The 24,616-nt window shown below is 38.9% G+C and overlaps 2 protein-coding genes across 2 annotated transcripts in view; both read left to right on the top strand.

Moving 5' to 3' along the window:
- LOC122723094 overlaps positions 1-21,471 on the top strand; it is a 104,015-nt gene extending 82,544 nt beyond the window's left edge. The window contains exons 2-5 of the mRNA XM_043953851.1: positions 6,562-6,836; positions 17,707-17,802; positions 18,739-20,290; positions 20,795-21,471. Coding sequence (XP_043809786.1) covers positions 6,562-6,836; positions 17,707-17,802; positions 18,739-20,290; positions 20,795-21,417 — 2,546 coding nt within the window. The 3' untranslated portion in view covers positions 21,418-21,471. The remainder of the gene's footprint in view (positions 1-6,561; positions 6,837-17,706; positions 17,803-18,738; positions 20,291-20,794) is intronic.
- A 486-nt stretch (positions 21,472-21,957) lies between these two features.
- Positions 21,958-22,835, top strand: LOC122723093 (putative uncharacterized protein DDB_G0290521). The gene is made up of 2 exons (XM_043953850.1): positions 21,958-22,573; positions 22,810-22,835. The coding sequence occupies exons 1-2, from the start codon at positions 21,958-21,960 to the stop codon at positions 22,833-22,835; spliced, it is 642 nt and encodes a 213-aa protein (XP_043809785.1).
- The last annotated feature ends 1,781 nt before the right edge of the window (positions 22,836-24,616 follow it).

Below are 24,616 nucleotides of genomic sequence, written 5' to 3'. Positions count from 1 at the left end.
TCATATATTCTTATTTATAAACACCCATTTAGTTCCAATTATAAAGTGATTTCTAGACTTAAGAACAAGTTTCTAAACTTTATTCCTATCAAATTGATTGAGTTCCTCTTGCATTGTAAGAATCCAGCTCTTATCACAAGATTTACTAAAATACACTTACCACCAGATTTACTTATTTCTTCTAATCTGAAACCTCTCAGATTTACTAAAATACACTTACCACCAGACTAAACCTGTGAGTGCTCATATATTCTTATTTCTAAACACCCATTTAGTTCCAATTATAAAGTGATTTCTAGACTTAAGAACAAGTTTCTAAACTTTATTCCTATCAAATTGATTGAGTTCCTCTTGCATTGTAAGAATCCAGCTCTTATCATAAGATTTACTAAAATACACTTACCACCAGATTTACTTATTTTTTCTAATCTGAAACCTCTCAAATTTACTAAAATACACTTATCACCAGACTAAACCTGTGAGTGCTCATATATTCTTATTTCTAAACACCCATTTAGTTCCAATTATAAAGTGATTTCTAGACTTAAGAACAAGTTTCTAAACTTTATTCCTATCAAATTGATTGAGTTCCTCTTGCATTGTAAGAATCCAGCTCTTATCATAAGATTTACTAAAATACACTTACCACCAGATTTACTTATTTCTTCTAATCTGAAACCTCTCAGATTTACTAAAATACACTTACCACCAGACTAAACCTGTGAGTGCTCATATATTCTTATTTCTAAACACCCATTTAGTTCCAATTATAAAGTGATTTCTAGACTTAAGAACAAGTTTCTAAACTTTATTCCTATCAAATTGATTGAGTTCCTCTTGCATTGTAAGAATCCAGCTCTTATCACAAGATTTACTAAAATACACTTACCACCAGATTTACTTATTTCTTCTAATCTGAAACCTCTCAGATTTACTAAAATACACTTACCACCAGACTAAACCTGTGAGTGCTCATATATTCTTATTTCTAAACACCCATTTAGTTCCAATTATAAAGTGATTTCTAGACTTAAGAACAAGTTTCTAAACTTTATTCCTATCAAATTGATTGAGTTCCTCTTGCATTGTAAGAATCCAGCTCTTATCATAAGATTTACTAAAATACACTTACCACCAGATTTACTTATTTTTCTAATCTGAAACCTCTCAAATTTACTAAAATACACTTATCACCAGACTAAACCTGTGAGTGCTCATATATTCTTATTTCTAAACACCCATTTAGTTCCAATTATAAAGTGATTTCTAGACTTAAGAACAAGTTTCTAAACTTTATTCCTATCAAATTGATTGAGTTCCTCTTGCATTGTAAGAATCCAGCTCTTATCATAAGATTTACTAAAATACACTTACCACCAGATTTACTTATTTCTTCTAATCTGAAACCTCTCAGATTTACTAAAATACACTTACCACCAGACTAAACCTGTGAGTGCTCATATATTCTTATTTCTAAACACCCATTTAGTTCCAATTATAAAGTGATTTCTAGACTTAAGAACAAGTTTCTAAACTTTATTCCTATCAAATTGATTGAGTTCCTCTTGCATTGTAAGAATCCAGCTCTTATCATAAGATTTACTAAAATACACTTACCACCAGATTTACTTATTTCTTCTAATCTGAAACCTCTCAGATTTACTAAAATACACTTACCACCAGACTAAACCTGTGAGTGCTCATATATTCTTATTTCTAAACACCCATTTAGTTCCAATTATAAAGTGATTTCTAGACTTAAGAACAAGTTTCTAAACTTTATTCCTATCAAATTGATTGAGTTCCTCTTGCATTGTAAGAATCCAGCTCTTATCATAAGATTTACTAAAATACACTTACCACCAGATTTACTTATTTTTTCTAATCTGAAACCTCTCAAATTTACTAAAATACACTTATCACCAGACTAAACCTGTGAGTGCTCATATATTCTTATTTCTAAACACCCATTTAGTTCCAATTATAAAGTGATTTCTAGACTTAAGAACAAGTTTCTAAACTTTATTCCTATCAAATTGATTGAGTTCCTCTTGCATTGTAAGAATCCAGCTCTTATCATAAGATTTACTAAAATACACTTACCACCAGATTTACTTATTTCTTCTAATCTGAAACCTCTCAGATTTACTAAAATACACTTACCACCAGACTAAACCTGTGAGTGCTCATATATTCTTATTTCTAAACACCCATTTAGTTCCAATTATAAAGTGATTTCTAGACTTAAGAACAAGTTTCTAAACTTTATTCCTATCAAATTGATTGAGTTCCTCTTGCATTGTAAGAATCCAGCTCTTATCACAAGATTTACTAAAATACACTTACCACCAGATTTACTTATTTCTTCTAATCTGAAACCTCTTAGATTTACTAAAATACACTTACCACCAGACTAAACCTGTGAGCGCTCATATATTCTTATTTCTAAACACCCATTTAGTTTCAATTATAAAGTGATTTCTAGACTTAAGAACAAGTTTCTAAACTTTATTTCTATCAAATTGATTGAGTTCCTCTTGCATTGTAAGAATCCAGCTCTTATCATAAGATTTACTAAAATACACTTACCACTAGATTTACTTATTTTTCTAATCTAAAACCTCTCAATTTATTAAAATACACTTATCACCAGACTAAACCTGTGAGTGCTCCTATATTCTTATTTCTAAACACCCATTTAGTTCCAATTATAAAGTGATTTCTAGACTTAAGAACAAGTTTCTAAACTTTATTCCTATGAAATTGATTGAGTTCCTCTTGCATTGTAAGAATCCAGCTCTTATCATAAGATTTACTAAAATACACTTACCACGAGATTTAATTATTTCTTCTAATCTGAAACCTCTCAGATTTACTAAAATACACTTACCACCAGACTAAACCTGTTAGTGCTCATATATTCTTATTTCTAAACACCCATTTAGTTCCAATTATAAAGTGATTTCTAGACTTAAGAACAAGTTTCTAAACTTTATTCCTATCAAATTGATTGAGTTTCTCTTGCATTGTAAGAATCCAGCTCTTATCATAAGATTTACTAAAATACACTTACCACCAGATTTACTTATTTCTTCTAATCTGAAACCTCTCAAATTTACTAAAATACACTTATCACCAGACTAAACCTGTGAGTGCTCATATATTCTTATTTCTAAACACCCATTTAGTTCCAAATATAAAGTGATTTCTAGACTTAAGAACAAGTTTCTAAACTTTATTCCTATCAAATTGATTGAGTTCCTCTTGCATTGTAAGAATCCAGCTCTTATCATAAGATTTACTAAAATACACTTACCACCAGATTTACTTATTTTTTCTAATCTGAAACCTCTCAAATTTACTAAAATACACTTATCACCAGACTAAACCTTTGAGTGCTCATATATTCTTATTTCTAAACACCCATTTAGTTCCAATTATAAAGTGATTTCTAGTCTTAAGAACAAGTTTCTAAACTTTATACCTATCAAATTGATTGAGTTCCTCTTGCATTGTAAGAATCCAGCTCTTATCACAAGATTTACTAAAATACACTTACCACCAGATTTACTTATTTCTTCTAATCTGAAACCTCTCAGATTTACTAAATTACACTTACCACCAGACTAAACCTGTGAGTGCTCATATATTCTTATTTCTAAACACCCATTTAGTTCCAATTATAAAGTGATTTCTAGACTTAAGGACAAGTTTCTAGACTTTATTCCTATCAAATTGATTGAGTTCCTCTTGCATTGTAAGAATCCAGCTCTTATCATAAGATTTACTAAAATACACTTACCACCAGATTTATTTATTTTTTCTAATCTGAAACCTCTCTAATTTACTAAAATACACTTATCACCAGACTAAACCTGTGAGTGCTCATATATTCTTATTTATAAACACCCATTTTGTTCCAATTATAAAGTGATTTCTAGACTTAAGAACAAGTTTCTAAACTTTATTCCTATCAAATTGATTGAGTTCCTCTTGCATTGTAAGAATCCAGCTCTTATCACAAGATTTACTAAAATACACTTACCACCAGATTTACTTATTTCTTCTAATCTGAAACCTCTCAGATTTACTAAAATACACTTACCACCAGACTAAACCTGTGAGTGCTTATATATTCTTATTTCTAAACACCCATTTAGTTCCAATTATAAAGTGATTTCTAGACTTAAGAACAAGTTTCTAAACTTTATTCCTATCAAATTGATTGAGTTCCTCTTGCATTGTAAGAATCCAGCTCTTATCACAAGATTTACTAAAATACACTTATGATCAAGCATAATTTAGCCACATTTTTATCATAATTATTATTGCTTATTTACACATTTTTTAGTTTAATTTATGGTTTTTATCTTGTTTCTACAGAAAAGGAAGAAATTGGAAAATGGGAGAAAAAGTGCAGAAAAATTACAAAAGGATGATTTGCCCAGTGATTTGCCCAAGATCACCAGAAAATCTGCTCCAATCACTGCCCATATCAAGTTAAAGCAGAAACCCGGAGGCAACAGACAGCAGTGATTTGCCCAGCGATTTGCCCAGCGATTTGCCCAAGAAACTCGAAGATCACTGGCCAAATCACTCGCAGAAGACAGAGAGAACTGACTGGCAGAAACGTGATCAGGTCTGTGATTTGCCCAATCACTTGAAGAAACTGGTCAAATCACCGGGCAAATCACTTTGACAGCAGAAAATACAGCAGAGCGGGAAATTGTTCAGGAAACCGAATTTCAAGTTTTCAGAAGTCCAAATCCAACTCAATCACTACCAAAACAATTCCAAGAGCCACGAAAGAGTTTCTCACCTAAGGAATTCCAGTTGCAATTAAATTCAACATCAAAAGAGGAATCACAAGCCAAATTAAAAAGGGATTTCAAAACCCTAGAAGGATGGAACTCTTCAGCTATAAAAAGGGCAGCCTCCAAACCAACAAGGGCATCATCTTAGATTAGCAACTCAACTCGCCAGAAACTCTCCAGCATTTTTCTTCCTTTCTTTTCTTTTCATCTTTTTGTATTTAGTCCACCATGAGTGGCTAAACTCTTTTCTTTCTAGTTGAAGTTGGTGAATTTCAGATTTTGTTATGAATTGGGAGATTTAAATCTCCATTGTTAAACTTCTATTTATTTTCAATATTTATGCAATTTGAGCTTTCCATAATTATTACTTTGCTTTTAGAATCAATAAGGGCCCATTGCTTTTAAATTGCTTAAGTAATATTGTTTGAATGATTTAGGTCCGTAATTGCTTAGGTTGTTCAAATACACATTTAATCAAATTGCATAATCTAAACTTGACCACGCGGTTGGCAAGGACAAAATTGGGTTTCTCTAAGTCTTAATGCAATCAACAGTTGTTCGATGCTATAATGCCCCAAGGACGTTCCTTGGCAACTTGTTGATTAGTGTTTGATTAGCGAACGTTTCCTAATCAAACTAGAACTAAGGAGGAATTTGGATTGTGAGAAGCGTCTTCCACATCCAAAACTAATTTATTGGAATAAATAGGAGTATTAAAGAATCAATGATCAATTCTAAACAGTCTGAAATAGATCCATACTTCAACTAGAAGCTTTTCTCTTATTGATTTACTCATCTTTAAATTATTGATTTCTTTTGTTATTTAGTGTTAATCCATCAACTCAAAAACCCCCTCTTTTAATTACTTGTTATTTACTTGACCTAGTCATTATTAGGAAAATCATTGGTGTTTACTTGACCTAGTCATTATTAGGAAAATCATTGTTGTCAATTCCCTGTGGTTCGACCCTATTGCCACTATCTATGAGTTTATTGTTGATTGTTTAATAGGTTTATTTTTGACGGCTTCGACAACCGCCTATCAAAAATTGGCGCCGTTGCCGGGCAATTGATCTAACTAACGTATTTTTCTTTTATGACCAGGGCTGATTTACAAGCATGGCTACGGTAAGTATGTCTTTTCTCTCTTCTCAAATTTCTGAACTAACCTCTATGGTGAGAAATTATGGTCAAGCTCGACAAGTTCAACAACTTCAACAAGCAAATGCATTTGAAGGATTCTATGGACAGCCAAGACATAATCCCTACCTTGACACATACAATACAGGTTGGGGAGACAATCTGAGCTATGGCTATGCTAGGACAGACCACTACCATGACTACCAAAGAGATCTGCAATACAATCCATGTTGGGGGGACAATCCGAACTATGGCTATGCAAGGGCTGACTACTACCAAAACTATCAAGCCCAAGCAACACCTCAAAACTCCCATATGGAACTTGAAGAGATGGTGAGAAAATTGGAAATTTCTGGGAAAATTCTCCAACAGCAAGTGGATCAAGCGGTCAACTCAATGAACGCGCACATATTAAGAAGGGAGGAAGAGCTTCAAGATCTATGGGACGATGACGAAGAAACAGACCAAGCTGCTAAATCTGCGGCACAAATCACCACTGTAGAACCTGCTGCTGTCCAAAAATCAGCACCAACCGAAGCTCCTGCTGCAAAAACAGCACCTGTTGTCCAAAAATCAGCAACCTCAGAAATTGCCCCAACTGAACCAGAAGTTGCTGCACTTGCTGAAACTGTCAAAATTACACCAGAAATTACAGAATTTGCTGCTGTCCAAGTTGCTGAAAATAGAGACAGCAACTGCTGTCAAACTGCCACAACCACTGCTGCCCATAAATCAGCACCAGCCGAAGTACCTGTTACATCCCCTGCTGCTGTCCATAAACCAGCAACTGCCGGAAGTGCCCCAACTGAACCAAAATCTGCTGAAATTTCTGAAACAAACCAGCCCCCTGGAGAATCCAGCACAACTAGATTGCTAGCACAGGTAAGTTGTTGTCTACCCTCCCAAACTGAGATAAATCCAAGGCAAAATGCTAGTGCCATCACATTGAGGAGTGGAAAGGAGTTGCAAGACAATAGGGCTGAAAAATTGCAAAAACAGACCATGGAAGAAATTCTGCCAGAAAGTGATCAGGGCAGTGATTTGCCCAGTTTACTCGTAGGAACTGACCCGATCGCTGGGCAAACTAAGCTGTCCAGCAGTGGTTTACCCAATTCTCCAGAGAAGGCAGAAAGTGATTTGCCCAAATCAACAGACCAGGCATAATCAACTCAAAGGCAGAAACAGCAACCTATGGAGAAATTCAAGGTACCTCCTCCCTTCCCAAAGAGATTTGCAAGGTCCCAAAAGGAGAAAGAGGAAAAAGAGATATTGGAGACACTTCGCAAGGTAGAAATCAACATACCTCTACTTGATGCTATCAAACAAATACCAAGGTATGCTAAATTTCTCAAAGAGCTATGCACCAATAGGAGGAAACTTGCTAAACATGAAAAGGTAAGTGTGGGGGAGTGTGTTTCAGCTGTCATCCAAAGAAAACTACCAGTCAAATGCAAAGATAGAGGAATGTTTGCGGTTTCATGCAAAATAGGCAATGTGGGAATAAAGAAGGCCATGTGTGACCTTGGAGCTTCAATAAATGTCATGCCTCTTTCTATTTTTAACTTGTTGAATGCAGGTACACTCAAGGGCACCAGCATTATGATCCAATTGGCTGATCGATCCATTGTCTACCCTAAAGGAGTGCTTGAAGATGTGTTGGTGCAAGTGGACCAACTAGTCTTCCCAGCTGATTTTTATGTGATTGACATGGAGGAGGATAAGGGCAACATCACCTCTGATATCTTACTTGGGAGACCATTCTTAAGCACAGCAAGAACAAAAATTGATGTGCATGATGGCACATTGACTATGGAGTTTGAAGGGGAAGTTATCAAATTTAATGTTTATGATGCCATGAAATTCCCCAATGATGTTTCTCATGTTTATGGCCTTGATGTTATTGAAATTTTTGATTTTGATCAAGAAAACTTACTTTATGAAGGTCTTTGCAGGAAAGGAGGAGTGGACAGCAACATCACTGAAGCAGAAAAAACAGCAGACTGCTGTAACTTGCTGGATGTGGGTGATTTGCCCAGTGATTTGCCCAGACCACCAGATAATCTGCTCAAATCACAGACCAAATCACTGGAGCAGACAAACTTGACAGAAAGTGATTTGCCCAGACCACTAGATAATCTGCCCAAATCACAGCCCAAATCAGACAGCAAACAGCAGAAATCAGCACTAGAACTGAAACCATTGCCAAGCTACCTCAAATATGCCTACTTGGGAGCTGGAAATTCACTTCCAGTAATTATTTCCAACCATCTCAGCCAAGAAGAAGAGGAAAAGCTCCTTGATGTGTTAAAGAAGCACAAAAAAGCAATTGGGTGGACCTTGGAGGACATAAAAGGCACCTCAAGACCATTCGGTGGAGGCTCATCTCACCAGAATCAGAGACAGGATGCAGCACATGAAGCTATTGACATACGGAGTCCACAAACAAGCAAGGTTTTCAAGGCTAATGGGCATCGTTTGAAGAGATTCTATGAAGGTTTTACTGTCCATGTTGTGGAGGAGGTTCCCTTGGATCCCCCTTCCCAAGACTGCTGAGCAAGACACTGAAGTCCAGCCCAAGACAGAAAACAGGGCGCTACTGGGAGGCAGCCCAGATGTAGTGATTTGCCCAGTGATTTGCCCACTGCTTGCCCAAATCGCCGGGCAAATCGACTGAATGTACCATAATCACAAGTGATCAGGGCAGTGATTTGCCCAGTTGCCCAAATAAAGTAACCAGATCACCAGTCCCATCGCAAAACCAAGCACATCATCAGCAAAGGGCGTGAACAGTACCAGCCCAGCAACTGCAAAGGAGGAGTGATCTGGCCAAGTGATTTGCCCACTGCTTACCCAAATCACTGGTCAAATCACCCTGTCAAGAATCCAGAGGGCCAGCATTAAATGATCAGGGCAGTTCACATACCTAAATCACTTTAAGTAGTCTTTTCTTTTATTTTTTTTTTTTACTTTTTACGCTATCTACTGTTTTTTTATCTCTTCTTCTTCAAGATTTCTCTTCTCCGACCCACCACTCACCCACCGGCAAACTCAAGACCACAATGGTAAGAATCAAAATGAAGGCCACCGGCGGACCGTTCATGTGGAAGAAACTAGGGCTGCCGAGACCCATCCCCTCCGACAGTGATGACCAAGCGCGGGACACCACCCAGCAGCCAGCCTCCACAGCAGACCCAGCAGATGGGACAACACAGGCAATAGGGCAGGAACCAGCAAATGAACCATCTCCAGCAGCCCCACAGCAGGATGCTCCTCAGCCACCTGAAGACGAAGCCCCCAACCAGACAGTAGAGGCTCGTCTCAGAAGGATTGAAGATCGAATGCAAAGGATGGAGCACTTGTTGGACCTGCTGGTGGACCATTTTCTGCCCCAGCACCGTGACAGACAGCGATTTGCCAAGTGATTTGTCCAGTACTTGCCCAAGTCACTGGTCAAATCACTCACAGGCCAGGGAGTCCCTTTCCCTTTTCTCCTTCATTTTTCTATATGTTTATTCACACATTGAGGACAATATGTGGGATAGGTGTGGGGGTACTGGAGAGTATTTATTCACTGATCACACCATCTTTTGATTTTTTTTCCTATTTTTGTTTCTTATTGTTTCTTTTTGTTTCTTTTTGCATTATTCTTACCCCTTTTTGCACACACCAGAAATTTTTTTCACACTCCTAGCACACACACACAGAATTTTGTAGCTAATTGCTCTACTCAACATAGATAACAAGGTTGAAAGAGTGCCCTTATCTCATGACCCCATTGATTTGCCACCCCTTTAAGCCTAAATTGAATCATTCACAGTATGTTACCTTCACTTAGGGAGTTTTTCTCTTGAATTGAATCCTTAAATGTGCTAAGGCCAAGGGAAATAAAAATACAAATACATGCAAACACAAAATTAGTGTAACTCCCTATGAGCTGATTTGCCCAAATTATCATGAAAAACCAGCACAAAGCACAAATCACAAACTTGTTCCAATGGTCTAAGACTATGAACTGAGCCTAATAGCCACTTGGAGAAGTAACTGACTGAGTAACCGGGGGTGTATCACCCATGTACACAATCGCATAAAAAGGTCAGTAACTTTTTCAAGCAAATAAGTTTCGATGGTCTAGACTATGAACAGAGCTAGTAGCCACTTGAACAAGTGACTAACTGAGTAACCGGGGGTGTATCACCCATGTGCACAATCGCGTAAAAAGGTTAGTGACTTTTTCAGGCAAGGATAAGAATAAGTGCTGCTGAAAATAAAAACAAAAAGAAATAGAGAAGAAAAGGGGCAAGTCACTCCTAGGGGTTGCATTAAAACTAACATAAAGGAATAAGCATGATTGAGCCAAAAACCTTTCTCTTGACCATGGTAGGTGAAAGGAAACAAGGAAAGGAGAGGATGACCTTAGAGCATGTACTCTATACTGTGATAATTCAGATTAGGAGTCTAGGGGGGCTGATTAAGTGGTACTTAGGCTCTAAAGAAAAAGGGGGCTTGATTGGCTAAGTTATTTGTTGCTTGAGGACAAGCAAAAAGCTAGGTGTGGGGGTATTTGATCAAGCATAATTTAGCCACATTTTTATCATAATTATTATTGCTTATTTACACATTTTTTAGTTTAATTTATGGTTTTTATCTTGTTTTTACAGAAAAGGAAGAAATTGGAAAATGGGAGAAAAAGTGCAGAAAAATTACAAAAGGATGATTTGCCCAGTGATTTGCCCAAGATCAACAGAAAATCTGCTCCAATCACTGCCCATATCAAGTTAAAGCAGAAACCCGGAGGCAACAGACAGCAGTGATTTGCCCAGCGATTTGCCCAAGAAACTCGAAGATCACTGGCCAAATCACTCGCAGAAGACAGAGAGAACTGACTGGCAGAAACGTGATCAGGTCTGTGATTTGCCCAATCACTTGAAGAAACTGGTCAAATCACCGGGCAAATCACTTTGACAGCAGAAAATACAGCAGAGCGGGAAATTGTTCAGGAAACCGAATTTCAAGTTTTCAGAAGTCCAAATCCAACTCAATCACTACCAAAACAATTCCAAGAGCCACGAAAGAGTTTCTCACCTAAGGAATTCCAGTTGCAATTAAATTCAACATCAAAAGAGGAATCACAAGCCAAATTAAAAAGGGATTTCAAAACCCTAGAAGGATGGAACTCTTCAGCTATAAAAAGGGCAGCCTCCAAACCAGCAAGGGCATCATCTTAGATTAGCAACTCAACTCGCCAGAAACTCTCCAGCATTTTTCTTCCTTTCTTTTCTTTTCATCTTTTTGTATTTAGTCAACCATGAGTGGCTAAACTCTTTTCTTTCTAGTTGAAGTTGGTGAATTTCAGATTTTGTTATGAATTGGGAGATTTAAATCTCCATTGTTAAACTTCTATTTATTCTCAATATTTATGCAATTTGAGCTTTCCATAATTATTACTTTGCTTTTAGAATCAATAAGGGCCCATTGCTTTTAAATTGCTTAAGTAATATTGTTTGAATGATTTAGGTCCGTAATTGCTTAGGTTGTTCAAATACACATTTAATCAAATTGCATAATCTAAACTTGACCACGCGGTTGGCAAGGACAGAATTGGGTTTCTCTAAGTCTTAATGCAATCAACAGTTGTTCGATGCTATAATGCCCCAAGGACGTTCCTTGGCAACTTGTTGATTAATGTTTGATTAGCGAACGTTTCCTAATCAAACTAGAACTAAGGAGGAATTTGGATTGTGAGAAGCGTCTTCCACATCCAAAACTAATTTATTGGAATAAATAGGAGTATTAAAGAATCAATGATCAATTCTAAACAGTCTGAAATAGATCCATACTTCAACTAGAAGCTTTTCTCTTATTGATTTACTCATCTTTAAATTATTGATTTCTTTTGTTATTTAGTGTTAATCCATCAACTCAAAAACCCCCTCTTTTAATTACTTGTTATTTACTTGACCTAGTCATTATTAGGAAAATCATTGGTGTTTACTTGACCTAGTCATTATTAGGAAAATCATTGTTGTCAATTCCCTGTGGTTCGACCCTATTGCCACTATCTACGAGTTTATTGTTGATTGTTTAATAGGTTTATTTTTGACGGCTTCGACAACCGCCTATCACCAGCTCTTATCATAAGATTTACTAAAATACACTTACCACCAGATTTACTTATTTTTTCTAATATGAAACCTCTCAAATTTACTAAAATACACTTATCACTAGACTAAACCTGTGAGTGCTCATATATTCTTATTTATAAACACCCATTTAGTTCCAATTATAAAGTGATTTCTAGAGTTAAGAACAAGTTTCTAAACTTTATTCCTATCAAATTGATTGAGTTCCTCTTGCATTGTAAGAATCCAGCTCTTATCACAAGATTTACTAAAATACACTTACCACCAGATTTACTTATTTCTTCTAATCTGAAACCTTTTAGATTTACTAAAATACACTTACCACCAGACTAAACCTGTGAGTGCTCATATATTCTTATTTTTAAACGCCCATTTAGTTTCAATTATAAAGTGATTTCTAGACTTAAGAACAAGTTTCTAAACTTTATTCCTATCAAATTGATTGAGTTCCTCTTGCATTGTAAGAATCCAGCTCTTATCATAAGATTTACTAAAATACACTTACTACTAGATTTACTTATTTTTTTCTAATCTGAAACATCTCAAATTTACTAAAATACACTTATCACCAGACTAAACCTGTGAGTGCTCATATATTCTTATTTCTAAACACCCATTTAGTTCCAATTATAAAGTGATTTCTAGACTTAAGAATAAGTTTTTAAACTTTATTCCTATCAAATTGATTGAGTTCCTCTTGCATTGTAAGAATCCAGCTCTTATCATAAGATTTACTAAAATACACTTACCACCAGATTTACTTATTTCTTCTAATCTGAAACCACTCAGATTTACTAAAATACACTTACCACCAGACTAAACCTGTGAGTGCTCATATATTCTTATTTCTAAACACCCATTTAGTTCCAATTATAAAGTGATTTCTAGACTTAAGAACAAGTTTCTAAATTTTATTCCTATCAAATTGATTGAGTTCCTCTTGCATTGTAAAAATCCAGCTCTTATCATAAGATTTACTAAAATACACTTACCACCAGATTTACTTATTTTTTCTAATCTGAAACCTCTCAAATTTATTAAAATACACTTATCACCAGACTAAACCTGTGAGTGCTCATATATTCTTATTTATAAACACCCATTTAGTTCCAATTATAAAGTGATTTCTAGACTTAAGAACAAGTTTCTAAACTTTATTCCTATCAAATTGATTGAGTTCCTCTTGCATTGTAAGAATCCAGCTCTTATCACAAGATTTACTAAAATACACTTACCACCAGATTTACTTATTTCTTCTAATCTGAAACCTCTCAGATTTACTAAAATACACTTACCACCAGACTAAACCTGTGAGTGCTCATATATTCTTATTAATAAACACCCATTTAGTTCCAATTATAAAGTGATTTCTAGACTTAAGAACAAGTTTGTAAACTTTATTCCTATCAAATTGATTGAGTTCCTCTTGCATTGTAAGAATCCAGCTCTTATCATAAGATTTACTAAAATACACTTACTACCAGATTTACTTATTTTTTTCTAATCTGAAACATCTCAAATTTACTAAAATACACTTATCACCAGACTAAACCTGTGAGTGCTCATATATTCTTATTTCTAAACACCCATTTAGTTCCAATTATAAAGTGATTTCTAGACTTAAGAATAAGTTTTTAAACTTTATTCCTATCAAATTGATTGAGTTCCTCTTGCATTGTAAGAATCCAGCTCTTATCATAAGATTTACTAAAATACACTTACCACCAGATTTACTTATTTCTTCTAATCTGAAACCACTCAGATTTACTAAAATACACTTACCACCAGACTAAACCTGTGAGTGCTCATATATTCTTATTTCTAAACACCCATTTAGTTCCAATTATAAAGTGATTTCTAGACTTAAGAACAAGTTTCTAAACTTTATTCCTATCAAATTGATTGAGTTCCTCTTGCATTGTAAGAATCCAGCTCTTATCATAAGATTTACTAAAATACACTTACCACCAGATTTACTTATTTTTTCTAATCTGAAACCTCTCAAATTTACTAAAATACACTTATCACCAGACTAAACCTGTGAGTGCTCATATATTCTTATTTATAAACACCCATTTAGTTCCAATTATAAAGTGATTTCTAGAGTTAAGAACAAGTTTCTAAACTTTATTCCTATCAAATTGATTGAGTTCCTCTTGCATTGTAAGAATCCAGCTCTTATCACAAGATTTACTAAAATACACTTATGATCAAACATAATTTAGCCACATTTTTATCATGATTATTATTGCTTATTTACACATTTTTCAGTTTAATTTATAGTTTTGATCTTGTTTTTACAGAAAAAGAAGAAATTGAAAAATGGAAGAAAAAGTGCAGAAAATTCACAAAAGGATGATTTGCCCAGTGATTTGCCCAAGATCACCAGATATCTGCTCCAATCACTGCCCAGATTAAGCTAAAGCAGAAACCCGGAGGCAACAGGCAGCAGTGATTTGCCAAGTGATTTGCCCCAGACACTCGAAGATCACTGGCCAAATCACTCGCAGAGACATAGAGGACTGACACACAGAGGCAGTGATTTGCCCAGTGATTTGCCCACTGCTCGCTCAAATCACCGGGCAAATCACTTTGACAGCAGAAATTTACAGCAGAGCGGGAAAATGGACAGAAAATAGAAATCCGAATTTTTAGAAGTCCAAATCCAATCCAATCACCTCCAACACAAGACCAAGAGCCACGAAAGAGTCTCTCATCCAAGGAAATCCAATTGCAATCAAAATCTACATCAATAGAGGAGTCAAACACCAAATCAAAGAGGGATTCCAAAACCCTAGATGGAGAGAATTCTTCAAGCTATAAAAGGAGAACCTCCAAAACCAGCAAGGCATCTTCTGATCAGCATTGGAGCTTCCTCTTCCCCTCGCCAGAAATTCTGCAGCTCTTCCCTTTTCTTTTCTTTTTCATCTTTTGTGTATTTAGTCCACCATGAGTGGCTAATTTTCATCTTTTCTAGTTGAAGTTGAGAATATTCAGATTTGTGATGAATTGGGAGGTTTAATACTCCATTGTTGAACTCTTGCTTGTTTCAATATTTATGCAAACTGATCTTTTCCATAATTATTACTCTGCTTTTAGAATCAATAAGGGCCCATTGCTTTTAAATTGCTTAAGTAATATTGTTTGAATGGTTTAGGTCCGTAATTGCTTAGATTGTTCAAATACACTTTTAATCAGTTTGTATGATCTAAACTTGACCACGCGGTTGGCAAGGATAGAATTGGGTTTCTCTAAGTCTTAATGCAATCAACAGTTGTTCGATGCTACAATGCCCCAAGGACGTTCCTTGGCAACTTGTTGATTAGTGTTTGATTAGCGAACGTTTCCTAATCAAACTAGAACTAAGGAGAAATTTGGATTGTGAGAAGCGTCTTCCGCAACCAAAACTAATTTATTGAAATCAAATAGGAGTCTTTAATAATCGATGATCAATTCTGAACAAGCTGAATTAGACTCACACTTCAACTAGAATCTCTTTCTCATTGAAATTCTCATCTATTTAAATTATTGCTTTCTTTTGCTATTTAATCATCAAATCAAAACCCCCCTCTTTTAATTACTTGTTATTTACTTGACCTAGTCATTATTAGGAAAATCATTGGTGTCAATTCCCTGTGGTTCGACCCTATTGCCACTATCTACAAGTTTATTGTTGATTGTTTAATAGGTTTATTTTTGACGGTTTCGACAACCGCTTATCAAAAATTGGCGCCGTTGCCGGGGAATTGATTTAAACTAACGTATTTTCCCTTTATGACCAGGTCTGGCCGTAAAGACACTCTTCTTTACGATCCGGAGATTGAAAAAACTGCCAAGAAAATTTGAGGAACCAATCCTCAAGACCATCTTCATCAACAACTCCACCTCACAGACCACATACTGCCCCTGCTGAAGAAATTTCTGCACCAGCAGAAACTTCCATCACCGCACCTGCTACAGCAGAATTTTTACCAGAAACTGAATTCCTGGTCATGGCAGAAAATCCAGCAATGGCGGCACCACCTGCTGCACATGTAGAAGCTGAAAATCAAGCAAGAAACATGCCCATCCAAGCACCTCAGCCACGGGAGAGAACTCTTGGAGAGTTAGCTGAACCAGCAGGAGATCTAGCACCCTTATGCATTGCATATCCCCCATTGACAGCACCTTTTGAGCTAAAAACAGGTCTGATCCATCTCCTTCCCAAATTCAGAGGCCTTGAAAATGAAGATCCTCACAAGCATTTGAAGGCATTCCACGTTGTGTGCTCAACCTTGAGACCCCAAGGTATTCCAGAAGAGGATATCAAACTTAGAGCCTTCCCTTTTTCCCTTGACGACTATGCCAAAGAATGGCTATTCTACTTACCACCCGGAACCATCACATCATGGACTGATATGGTGAGAGCATTCTTGAAAAAATTCTTCCCTACCTCAAAAGCCATTGGCATCCGTCGAGAGATAAGTGGCATAAGGCAAAAGCACTCTGAAGGCTTGTATGAGTTTTGGGAGAGGTTCAAAAAGTTATGCACAAGCTGCCCTCAACATGATATTTCTGACCAATCTCTCATTGAGTACTTCTATGGAGGTCTACTACCCTCAGAAAGAAAGTTTATTGATGCAGCCTGTGGAGGATCAACTGAGAGAAAATCACCTCGAGAGATGAGGGACTTAATTTCCACCATGGCCGCAGCTTCTCAGCAATTTGGAGATCAAGAGCTGCCAACAAGGAATGTAAATGAGGTGAGTAATTCCACTTTATCATCCCAACTTTCTGAACTCACCAACGCTATCCGTAGCCTTGTTGTGAGTCAAGCCCAACAAGTCCAGCAGATTCAGCAGCCCAAGACATGTGGAATATGTGCCAACAACCACCCAACTGATCTATGTCCTTCCCTTCAAGAGGAGGACCAGCAAGTCAATGCTGTTGGAGGCTTCAATGGGCAAAGAAGGTATGATCCCTATGCAAATACTTATAATCCAGGCTGGAGGGACCATCCAAATTTCAGTTATGCAAGGGGACAGCAATATCCAAGCTACCAGCAAAGAAACCAAGCTCAAGCTGCACCTCAGAATTCCAATGCATCTCTTGAAGAGATTGTGAAAAATTTGGCAAATACTGTACAGAATCTTGAGAAACAAATGGGGCAAATGGCTTCATCCTTGAATAAAATTGAATCACAAGGAAAGCTACCTTCCCAAACTGAGATAAATCCAAGGCAAAATGCTAGTGCCATCACATTGAGGAGTGGAAAGGAGTTGCAAGACAATAGGGCTGAAAAATTGCAAAAACAGACCATGGAAGAAATTCTGCCAGAAAGTGATCAGAGCAGTGATTTGCCCAGTTCCCTGATAGGAACTGACCCGATCGCTGGGCAAACTAAGCTGTCCAGCAGTGGTTTGCCCAATTCTCCAGAGAAGGCAGAAAGTGATTTGCCCAAATCAACAGACCAGGCAGAATCAAGTCAAAGGCAGAAACAACAACCTATGGAGAAATTCAAGGTACCACCTCCCTTCCCAAAGAGATTTGCAAAGTCCCAAAAGGAGAAAGAGGAAAAAGAGATATTTGAGACACTCCGCAAAGTGGAAATCAACATTCCCCTACTTGATGCTGTAAAACAAATTCCAAGGTATGCCAAGTTTCTCAAAGAGCTATGCACCAACCGAAGAAAACTTGCTGAACGTGAGAAGGTAAGTGTGGGGGAGTGTGTTTCAGCTGTCATCCAAAGGAAACTACCAGTCAAATGCAAAGATAGAGGAATGTTTGCGGTTTCATGCAAAATAGGCAATGTGGGAATAAAGAAGGCCATGTGTGACCTTGGAGCTTCAATCAATGTCATGCCTTTGTCTATTTTTAACTTGTTGAATGCAGGTACACTCAAGGGCACCAGCATTGTGATCCAATTAGCTGACCGATCTATTGTCTATCCCAAAGGAGTGCTAGAAGATGTGTTGGTGCAAGTGGACCAATTAGTCTTTCCAGCAGATTTTTATGTTATTGACATGGAGGAAGACAAGAGCAATACCACCTCTGATATCTTACTTGGAAGACCATTCTTGAGCACAGCAAGAACAAAAATTGATGTGCATGATGGCACATTGACTATGGAGTTTGAAGGGGAAGTTATCAAATTTAATGTTTATGATGTTATGAAATTCCCCAATGATGTTTCTCCTGTTTATGGCCTTGATATTATTGATAATTTAAGTCAAGAAGTTTTTGATTTTGATCAGGAAAACTTACTTTATGAAGGTCTTTGCAGGAGAGAAGAAGTGGACAGCAACATCTTTGAAGCAGACAAAACAGCAGACTGCTGCAACTTGTTGGGTATGGGTGATTTGCCCAGTGATTTGCCCAGTACATCAGAAAATCTGCTCAAATCACAGCTCAAATCAGACAGTATGCAGACAGTAAACCAGCAGACAGAAAATGCACCGGATCTGAAACCCTTGCCTAGCCACCTCAAATATGCCTACTTGGGAGCTGGAAATACACTTTCAGTAATTATTTCCAACCAGCTCAGCCAAGAAGAAGAGGAAAAGCTCCTGGATGTCTTGAGGAAACACAAAAAAGCAATTGGGTGGACATTGGAGGACATAAAGGGTATCTCACCCTCAATGTGCATGCATCGGATACTTATGGAGGATGAGTGCAAACCTGTTCGTGAGGCACAAAGAAGGCTAAATCCACCTATGATGGAGGTTGTAAAGAAGGAGATTATGAAGCTCCTAGACATTGGGGTAATCTACCCCATTTCTGACAGTAAATGGGTGAGTCCCATCCATGTGGTACCAAAGAAGACAGGGATTACCATTGTCCCTAATTCTGAAGGAGAGCTAGTACCCACTCGTATACAAAATGGGTGGAGAGTTTGCATGGACTATAGGAAGCTCAACACAGCCACAAGGAAGGACCACTTTCCCTTGCCATTTATGGATCAAATGCTTGAAAGACTTGCTGGAAAGAGTCATTACTGCCTCCTAGATGGATATTCGGGGTTTTATCAAATCCCCGTTGCACCTGAAGACCAAGAGAAGACCACTTTCACATGCCCATTTGGCACATTCGCATTTAGGAGGATGCCCTTCGGTCTTTGCAATGCACCAGCCACCTTCCAAAGGTGCATGATAAGCATTTTTTCTGACTATGTGGAGAAGATCATTGAAGTCTTCATGGATGACTTTACGGTATATGGCAACTCATTCCATGAATGCCTAACCAACTTGGAGAAGATACTTCAAAGGTGTTTGGAGACAAACTTGGTTCTCAACTATGAGAAATGCCACTTCATGGTCAGCCATGGCTTAATCTTAGGCCATATTGTTTCAGCAAAAGGGATTGAGGTGGACAAAGCCAAAATTGACACCATCAAAAATCTGCCCTACCCAACCAGCATTAGGGAGATTAGATCATTCCTTGGACATGCTGGTTTTTACAGGAGGTTTATCAAGGATTTTTCTAAAATAACTCAGCCTCTTTGCAGATTGTTACAGCAGGATGTACCCTTCAACTTTGATGACAGCTGCAAATCAGCCTTTGATTTGATCAAATCACTCCTAATTTCTGCCCCAGTCATCCAGCCACCTGATTGGACCCTTCCATTTGAGATCATGTGTGATGCCAGCAACTTTGCTGTAGGTGCGGTATTGGGACAGCGTGTAGGTAACTCTCCTCATGTCATTCACTATGCCTCACGCACCCTAGATGCTGCACAATGCAATTATTCCACCACAGAGAAAGAGTTGTTGGCTGTTGTGTTTGCATTGGAGAAGTTTAGACCCTATCTACTTGGTACAAAGGTGATTATATACTCAGATCATGCTGCACTAAGGTATTTAATCAAGAAAAAGGAATCCAAACCTAGGCTGGTGAGATGGATATTGCTGTTACAAGAGTTTGACTTGGAGATCCGTGACAAGAAAGGCAAGGAGAACCTTGTGGCGGATCACCTCAGTAGAATTCTGACCGAGATGGAGACATGCCCCATCAATGAGACCTTCCCTGATGAGCACCTCTTTGCTGTCCAAGAAGAGGAACCATGGTATGCTGATATTGTTAATTTCCTTGCCATAGGTGATTTGCCCAAACACATAAGAGACAAGATCAAGAAAGAGGCAAGGTATTATGTGTGGGATGAGCCTTACCTATGGAAGCATTGTGCAGACCAAGTCATAGGGAGATGCATTCCAAACCATGAGATCACATCTGTCCTAACTTTCTGCCATTCTTACAGCTGTGGAGGTCACTTTGGACCACGCAAGACAGCCTTGAAAGTCCTTGAAAGTGGATTATTTTGGCCTAACATATTTAGAGATGCTTATTTATTTTGTAGGTCATGTGCAAGATGCCAACAAACAGGAAACCTTGGCAAAAGAAGTGAAATGCCTCAAGCACCCATCATGGTGTGTGAAATCTTTGACATATGGGGCATTGACTTCATGGGACCATTCCCACCTTCCTTTGGCAACACCTACATACTACTTGCTGTGGATTATGTGTCCAAGTGGATTGAGGCCAAGGCAACAAGGGCTGATGATGCAAAAACAGTGTGTGATTTTGTAAAGTCCCACATTTTCTCAAGATTTGGACTGCCCAAGGCAATAATCAGTGACCGAGGCACCCATTTTTGCAACAAGGTGGTAGAAACTCTCCTAAAGAAGCACCATGTCATCCATAGAACCTCTACCTCCTATCATCCTCAAACAAATGGGCTGGCTGAAGTGTCAAATAGGGAGATCAAGTCAATCTTAGAGAAAACAGTTTGCCCAAGTCACAAAGATTGGAGTTTGCGCCTAAATGATGCCTTATGGGCATATAGAACAGCATATAAAACTCCAATTGGGATGTCTCCATATAGGCTGATTTATGGGAAAGCATGCCATCTACCTGTGGAACTTGAACACAAGGCCTATTGGGCTGTGAAGAGCTGCAATCTTGATAGAGAAGAGGCTGGAATCTACAGGAAATTACAGATTCAAGAACTTGAAGAAATTAGGCGTGATGCATATGAAGCTTCATGGGATTATAAAGCAAGGACCAAAGCCTTCCATGACAAAAACATCTCCAGAAAACACTTCCAGGTTGGTGATAAGGTTTTGCTTTTTGATTCAAGGTTCAAACTATTCCCTGGAAAGCTTCGGTCAAGGTGGATTGGACCATTCTTGGTTGAACATGTCTACCCACATGGAGCTGTTGACATTCGGAGCCCACAAACAAGCAAAGTTTTCAAGGTTAATGGGCATCGTTTGAAGAGATTCTATGAAGGTTTTACTGTTCATGTTGTGGAGGAGGTCCCCTTGGATCCCCCCTCCCAAGATTGCTGAGCAAAACACTGAAGTCCAGCCCAAGACAGAAAACAGGGCGCTACTGGGAGGCAGCCCAGATGTAATGATTTGCCCAGTGATTTGCCCACTGCTTGCCCAAATCGCCGGGCAAATCGACTGAATATACCATAGTCACAAGTGATCGGGGCAGTGATTTGCCCAATTGCCCAGATAAAGTGACCAGATCACCGGTCCCATCGCAAAACCAAGCACATCATTAGCAAAGGGCGTGAACAGTACCAGCCCAGCAACTACAAAGGAGGAGTGATCAGGCCAAAGTGATTTGCCCACTGCTTGCCCAAATCATTGGGCAAATCACCCTGTCAAGAATTCAGAGGGCCAGCATTAAATGATCAGGGCAGATTCACATACCCAAATCACTTTAAGTAGTTCTTTTCTTTTATTCTTTTACTTTTTACGCTGACTATTGTTTTCTCTTCTTCTTCTCCAAGCTTTCTCTTCTCCGACCACCACTCACCCACCGGCAAACTCAAGACCACCATGGTAAGAATCAAGATGAGGGCCACCGGCGGACCATTCATGTGGAAGAAATTAGGGCTACCCAGACCGCCCAGTCCCTCTGACAGTGACGATGAAGCGTGGGACGCACCTCCACCGGCCATCATCAACACCGAGACACCACCGGCCACAAGCACAGGAACAGGACGCACCGATTCACCGGCCGTCCAGATATATCGCCGGCAAAAGAAACGGCAAAGAACGCCGCCACCACCATCCACAATAGCCCCGTCGGCAAACCCTGCGGGCGAAATGCTACCTGAAGCCACCACTTCCTCCGGCTACAGCCAGAAACGGCCACGAACACAGTCGCCACCAAGATCAGACCCAGAGCCAGAACCTGCCATGCATCCCGCCGGACACAAAGAAAGCGCTGTGCCCACTGATACGCCCACTGAGGCACCCACTGATTCCACCAGCGCTGTGCCCAGCGATGTGCCCAGCGATGCGCCCATGGACCTACCAAGTGATGTGGCTAGCGATGTGCCCAGCGACACACTCAGTGATGTGCCCAACAATTTGCCCAGCGATTTGCCCAGGCCAGTGTACCCTGATCACATCGTCAAATCCCTGACATTCAACAAAATTTCTGAGCGAACTAGGCTGCTTAAAATTTCATCCCTACCATATCACCCAGGTAAGTATATCCACCATGCCACCCTTGGAGCACTGAGACTCCATTCCCAGGTACGTTCTCTCATCTCTTCTATTGGCTGGGATACCTTTTTCTTCCTACGCATGCCCTCCTTCCTGGAACTCACACAGGAGTTCTTCACCACATTCTATTTTGATAAACCTGCCATGCACAACATACACACACCTGGCACTATTGGGTTTAGATTATTGGGGAAGCGATTTCGCTTATCCCTGCAGGAATTCGGCATAGCCATGGGCTGTGAATGCCCTCAGTCCACCTGGGACTTCCCTGCTGAGTTTGATCCAAGCTCTGTGTACTTGGAATTAAGTGATAATCCCCCAGAATCATACTCACCCACTAGGTCCAAGGACCTTTACCTCAGAAACCCCAGCCTGAAATACCTCCACCGATTCCTGGCCTACACATTCTCTGGGAGGAAGGATGCTTCCAACATCCTGACCAGAACTGAGTTGTATATTCTTTGGTGCATGCACAGGGGAAGGAAAATTCATCTTGGATATTGGGTTGCCACCCAACTGTCCAGCATCATACAATATAACAGGCCACTGATTTTTGGCCCCTTGATCACTGCCATTGCAGTGAATCTCAAACTATTGCACCCAGCATATACTGACCTCTCCCCCACTTCCAAGACAACCCCCTTGGACCTACGCACATTGGATGATATGGGGTTGCTTTGTAAGGTGGGGGATGTCTTTTCCATTGCACCTGCAGGTCCAGTAACGCCACGCCATGAGCGTGTTTTCAGAAGGAAGAAAGCCACCATAAGCACCACCACCCAGCAGCCAGCCACTATAGCAGCCCCTGCAGGTGAGACAATACAAGCAATAGGGCAGGAACCAGCAAATGAGACACCTCCAGCAGCCCCCCAGCAGGATGCTCCTCAGCCACCTGAAGACGAAGCCCCCAACCAGACAGTAGAGGCTCGTCTCAGAAGGATTAAAGATCGAATGCAAAGGATGGAGCACTTGTTGGACCTGCTGGTGGACCATTTTCTGCCCCAGCACCGTGATAGATAGCAATTTGCCCAGTGATTTGCCCAGTACTTGCTCAAGTCACTGGTCAAATCACTCACTGGCCAGGGAGTACCTTTCCCTTTTCTCCTTCATTTTTCTATATGTTTATTCACACATTGAGGACAATATGTGGGATAGGTGTGGGGGTACTGGAGAGTATTTATTCACTGATCACACCATCTTTTTGATTTCTTTTGTTTCTTTTTGTTTCTTTTTGCATTATTTTACCCCTTTTTGCACACACCAAAATATTTTCACACTTTTTGCACACACACACAGAATTTTGTAGCTAATTGCTTTACTCAACATAGATAACAAGGTTGAAAGAGTGCCCTTATCTCATGACCCCATTGATTTGCCACCCCTTTAAGCTTAAATTGAATCATTCACAGTATGTTACCTTCACTTAGGGAGTTTTTCTCTTGAATTGAATCCTTAAATGTGCTAAGGTCAAGGGAAATAAAAATACAAATGCATGCAAACACAAAGCTAATGTAACTCCCTATGAGTTGATTTGCCCAAACTATCATGAAAAACCAGCACAAAGCACAAATCACAAACTTGTTCCAATGGTCTAAGACTATGAACTGAGCCTAATAGCCACTTGGAGAAGTAACTGACTGAGTAACTGGGGGTGTATCACCCATGTACACAATCGCGTAAAAAGGTCAGTAACTTTTTCAAGCGAATAAGTTTTGATGGTCTAGACTATGAACAGAGCTAGTAGCCACTTGAACAAGTGACTAACTGAGTAACCAGGGGTGTATCACCCATGTACACAATCGCGTAAAAAGGTTAGTGACTTTTTCAGGCAAGGATAAGAATAAGTGCTGCTGAAAATAAAAATATAAATTAAATAAAAAGGAGAAAGAGAGAAGGTGGCAGGTCACTCCTAGGGGTTGCATTAAAACTAACATAAAGGAATAAGCATGATTGATTCAAAAACCTTTCTTTTGACCATGGTAGGTGAAAGGAAACAAGGAAAGGAGAGGATGACCTTAGTGCA

Source organism: Manihot esculenta, chromosome 2 (assembly GCF_001659605.2).
Source record: "Manihot esculenta cultivar AM560-2 chromosome 2, M.esculenta_v8, whole genome shotgun sequence".
Taxonomy (NCBI): domain Eukaryota; kingdom Viridiplantae; phylum Streptophyta; class Magnoliopsida; order Malpighiales; family Euphorbiaceae; genus Manihot; species Manihot esculenta.
Note: the sequence above shows the minus strand (reverse complement) of the source record. Positions and strands in the feature narration are given on the sequence as shown.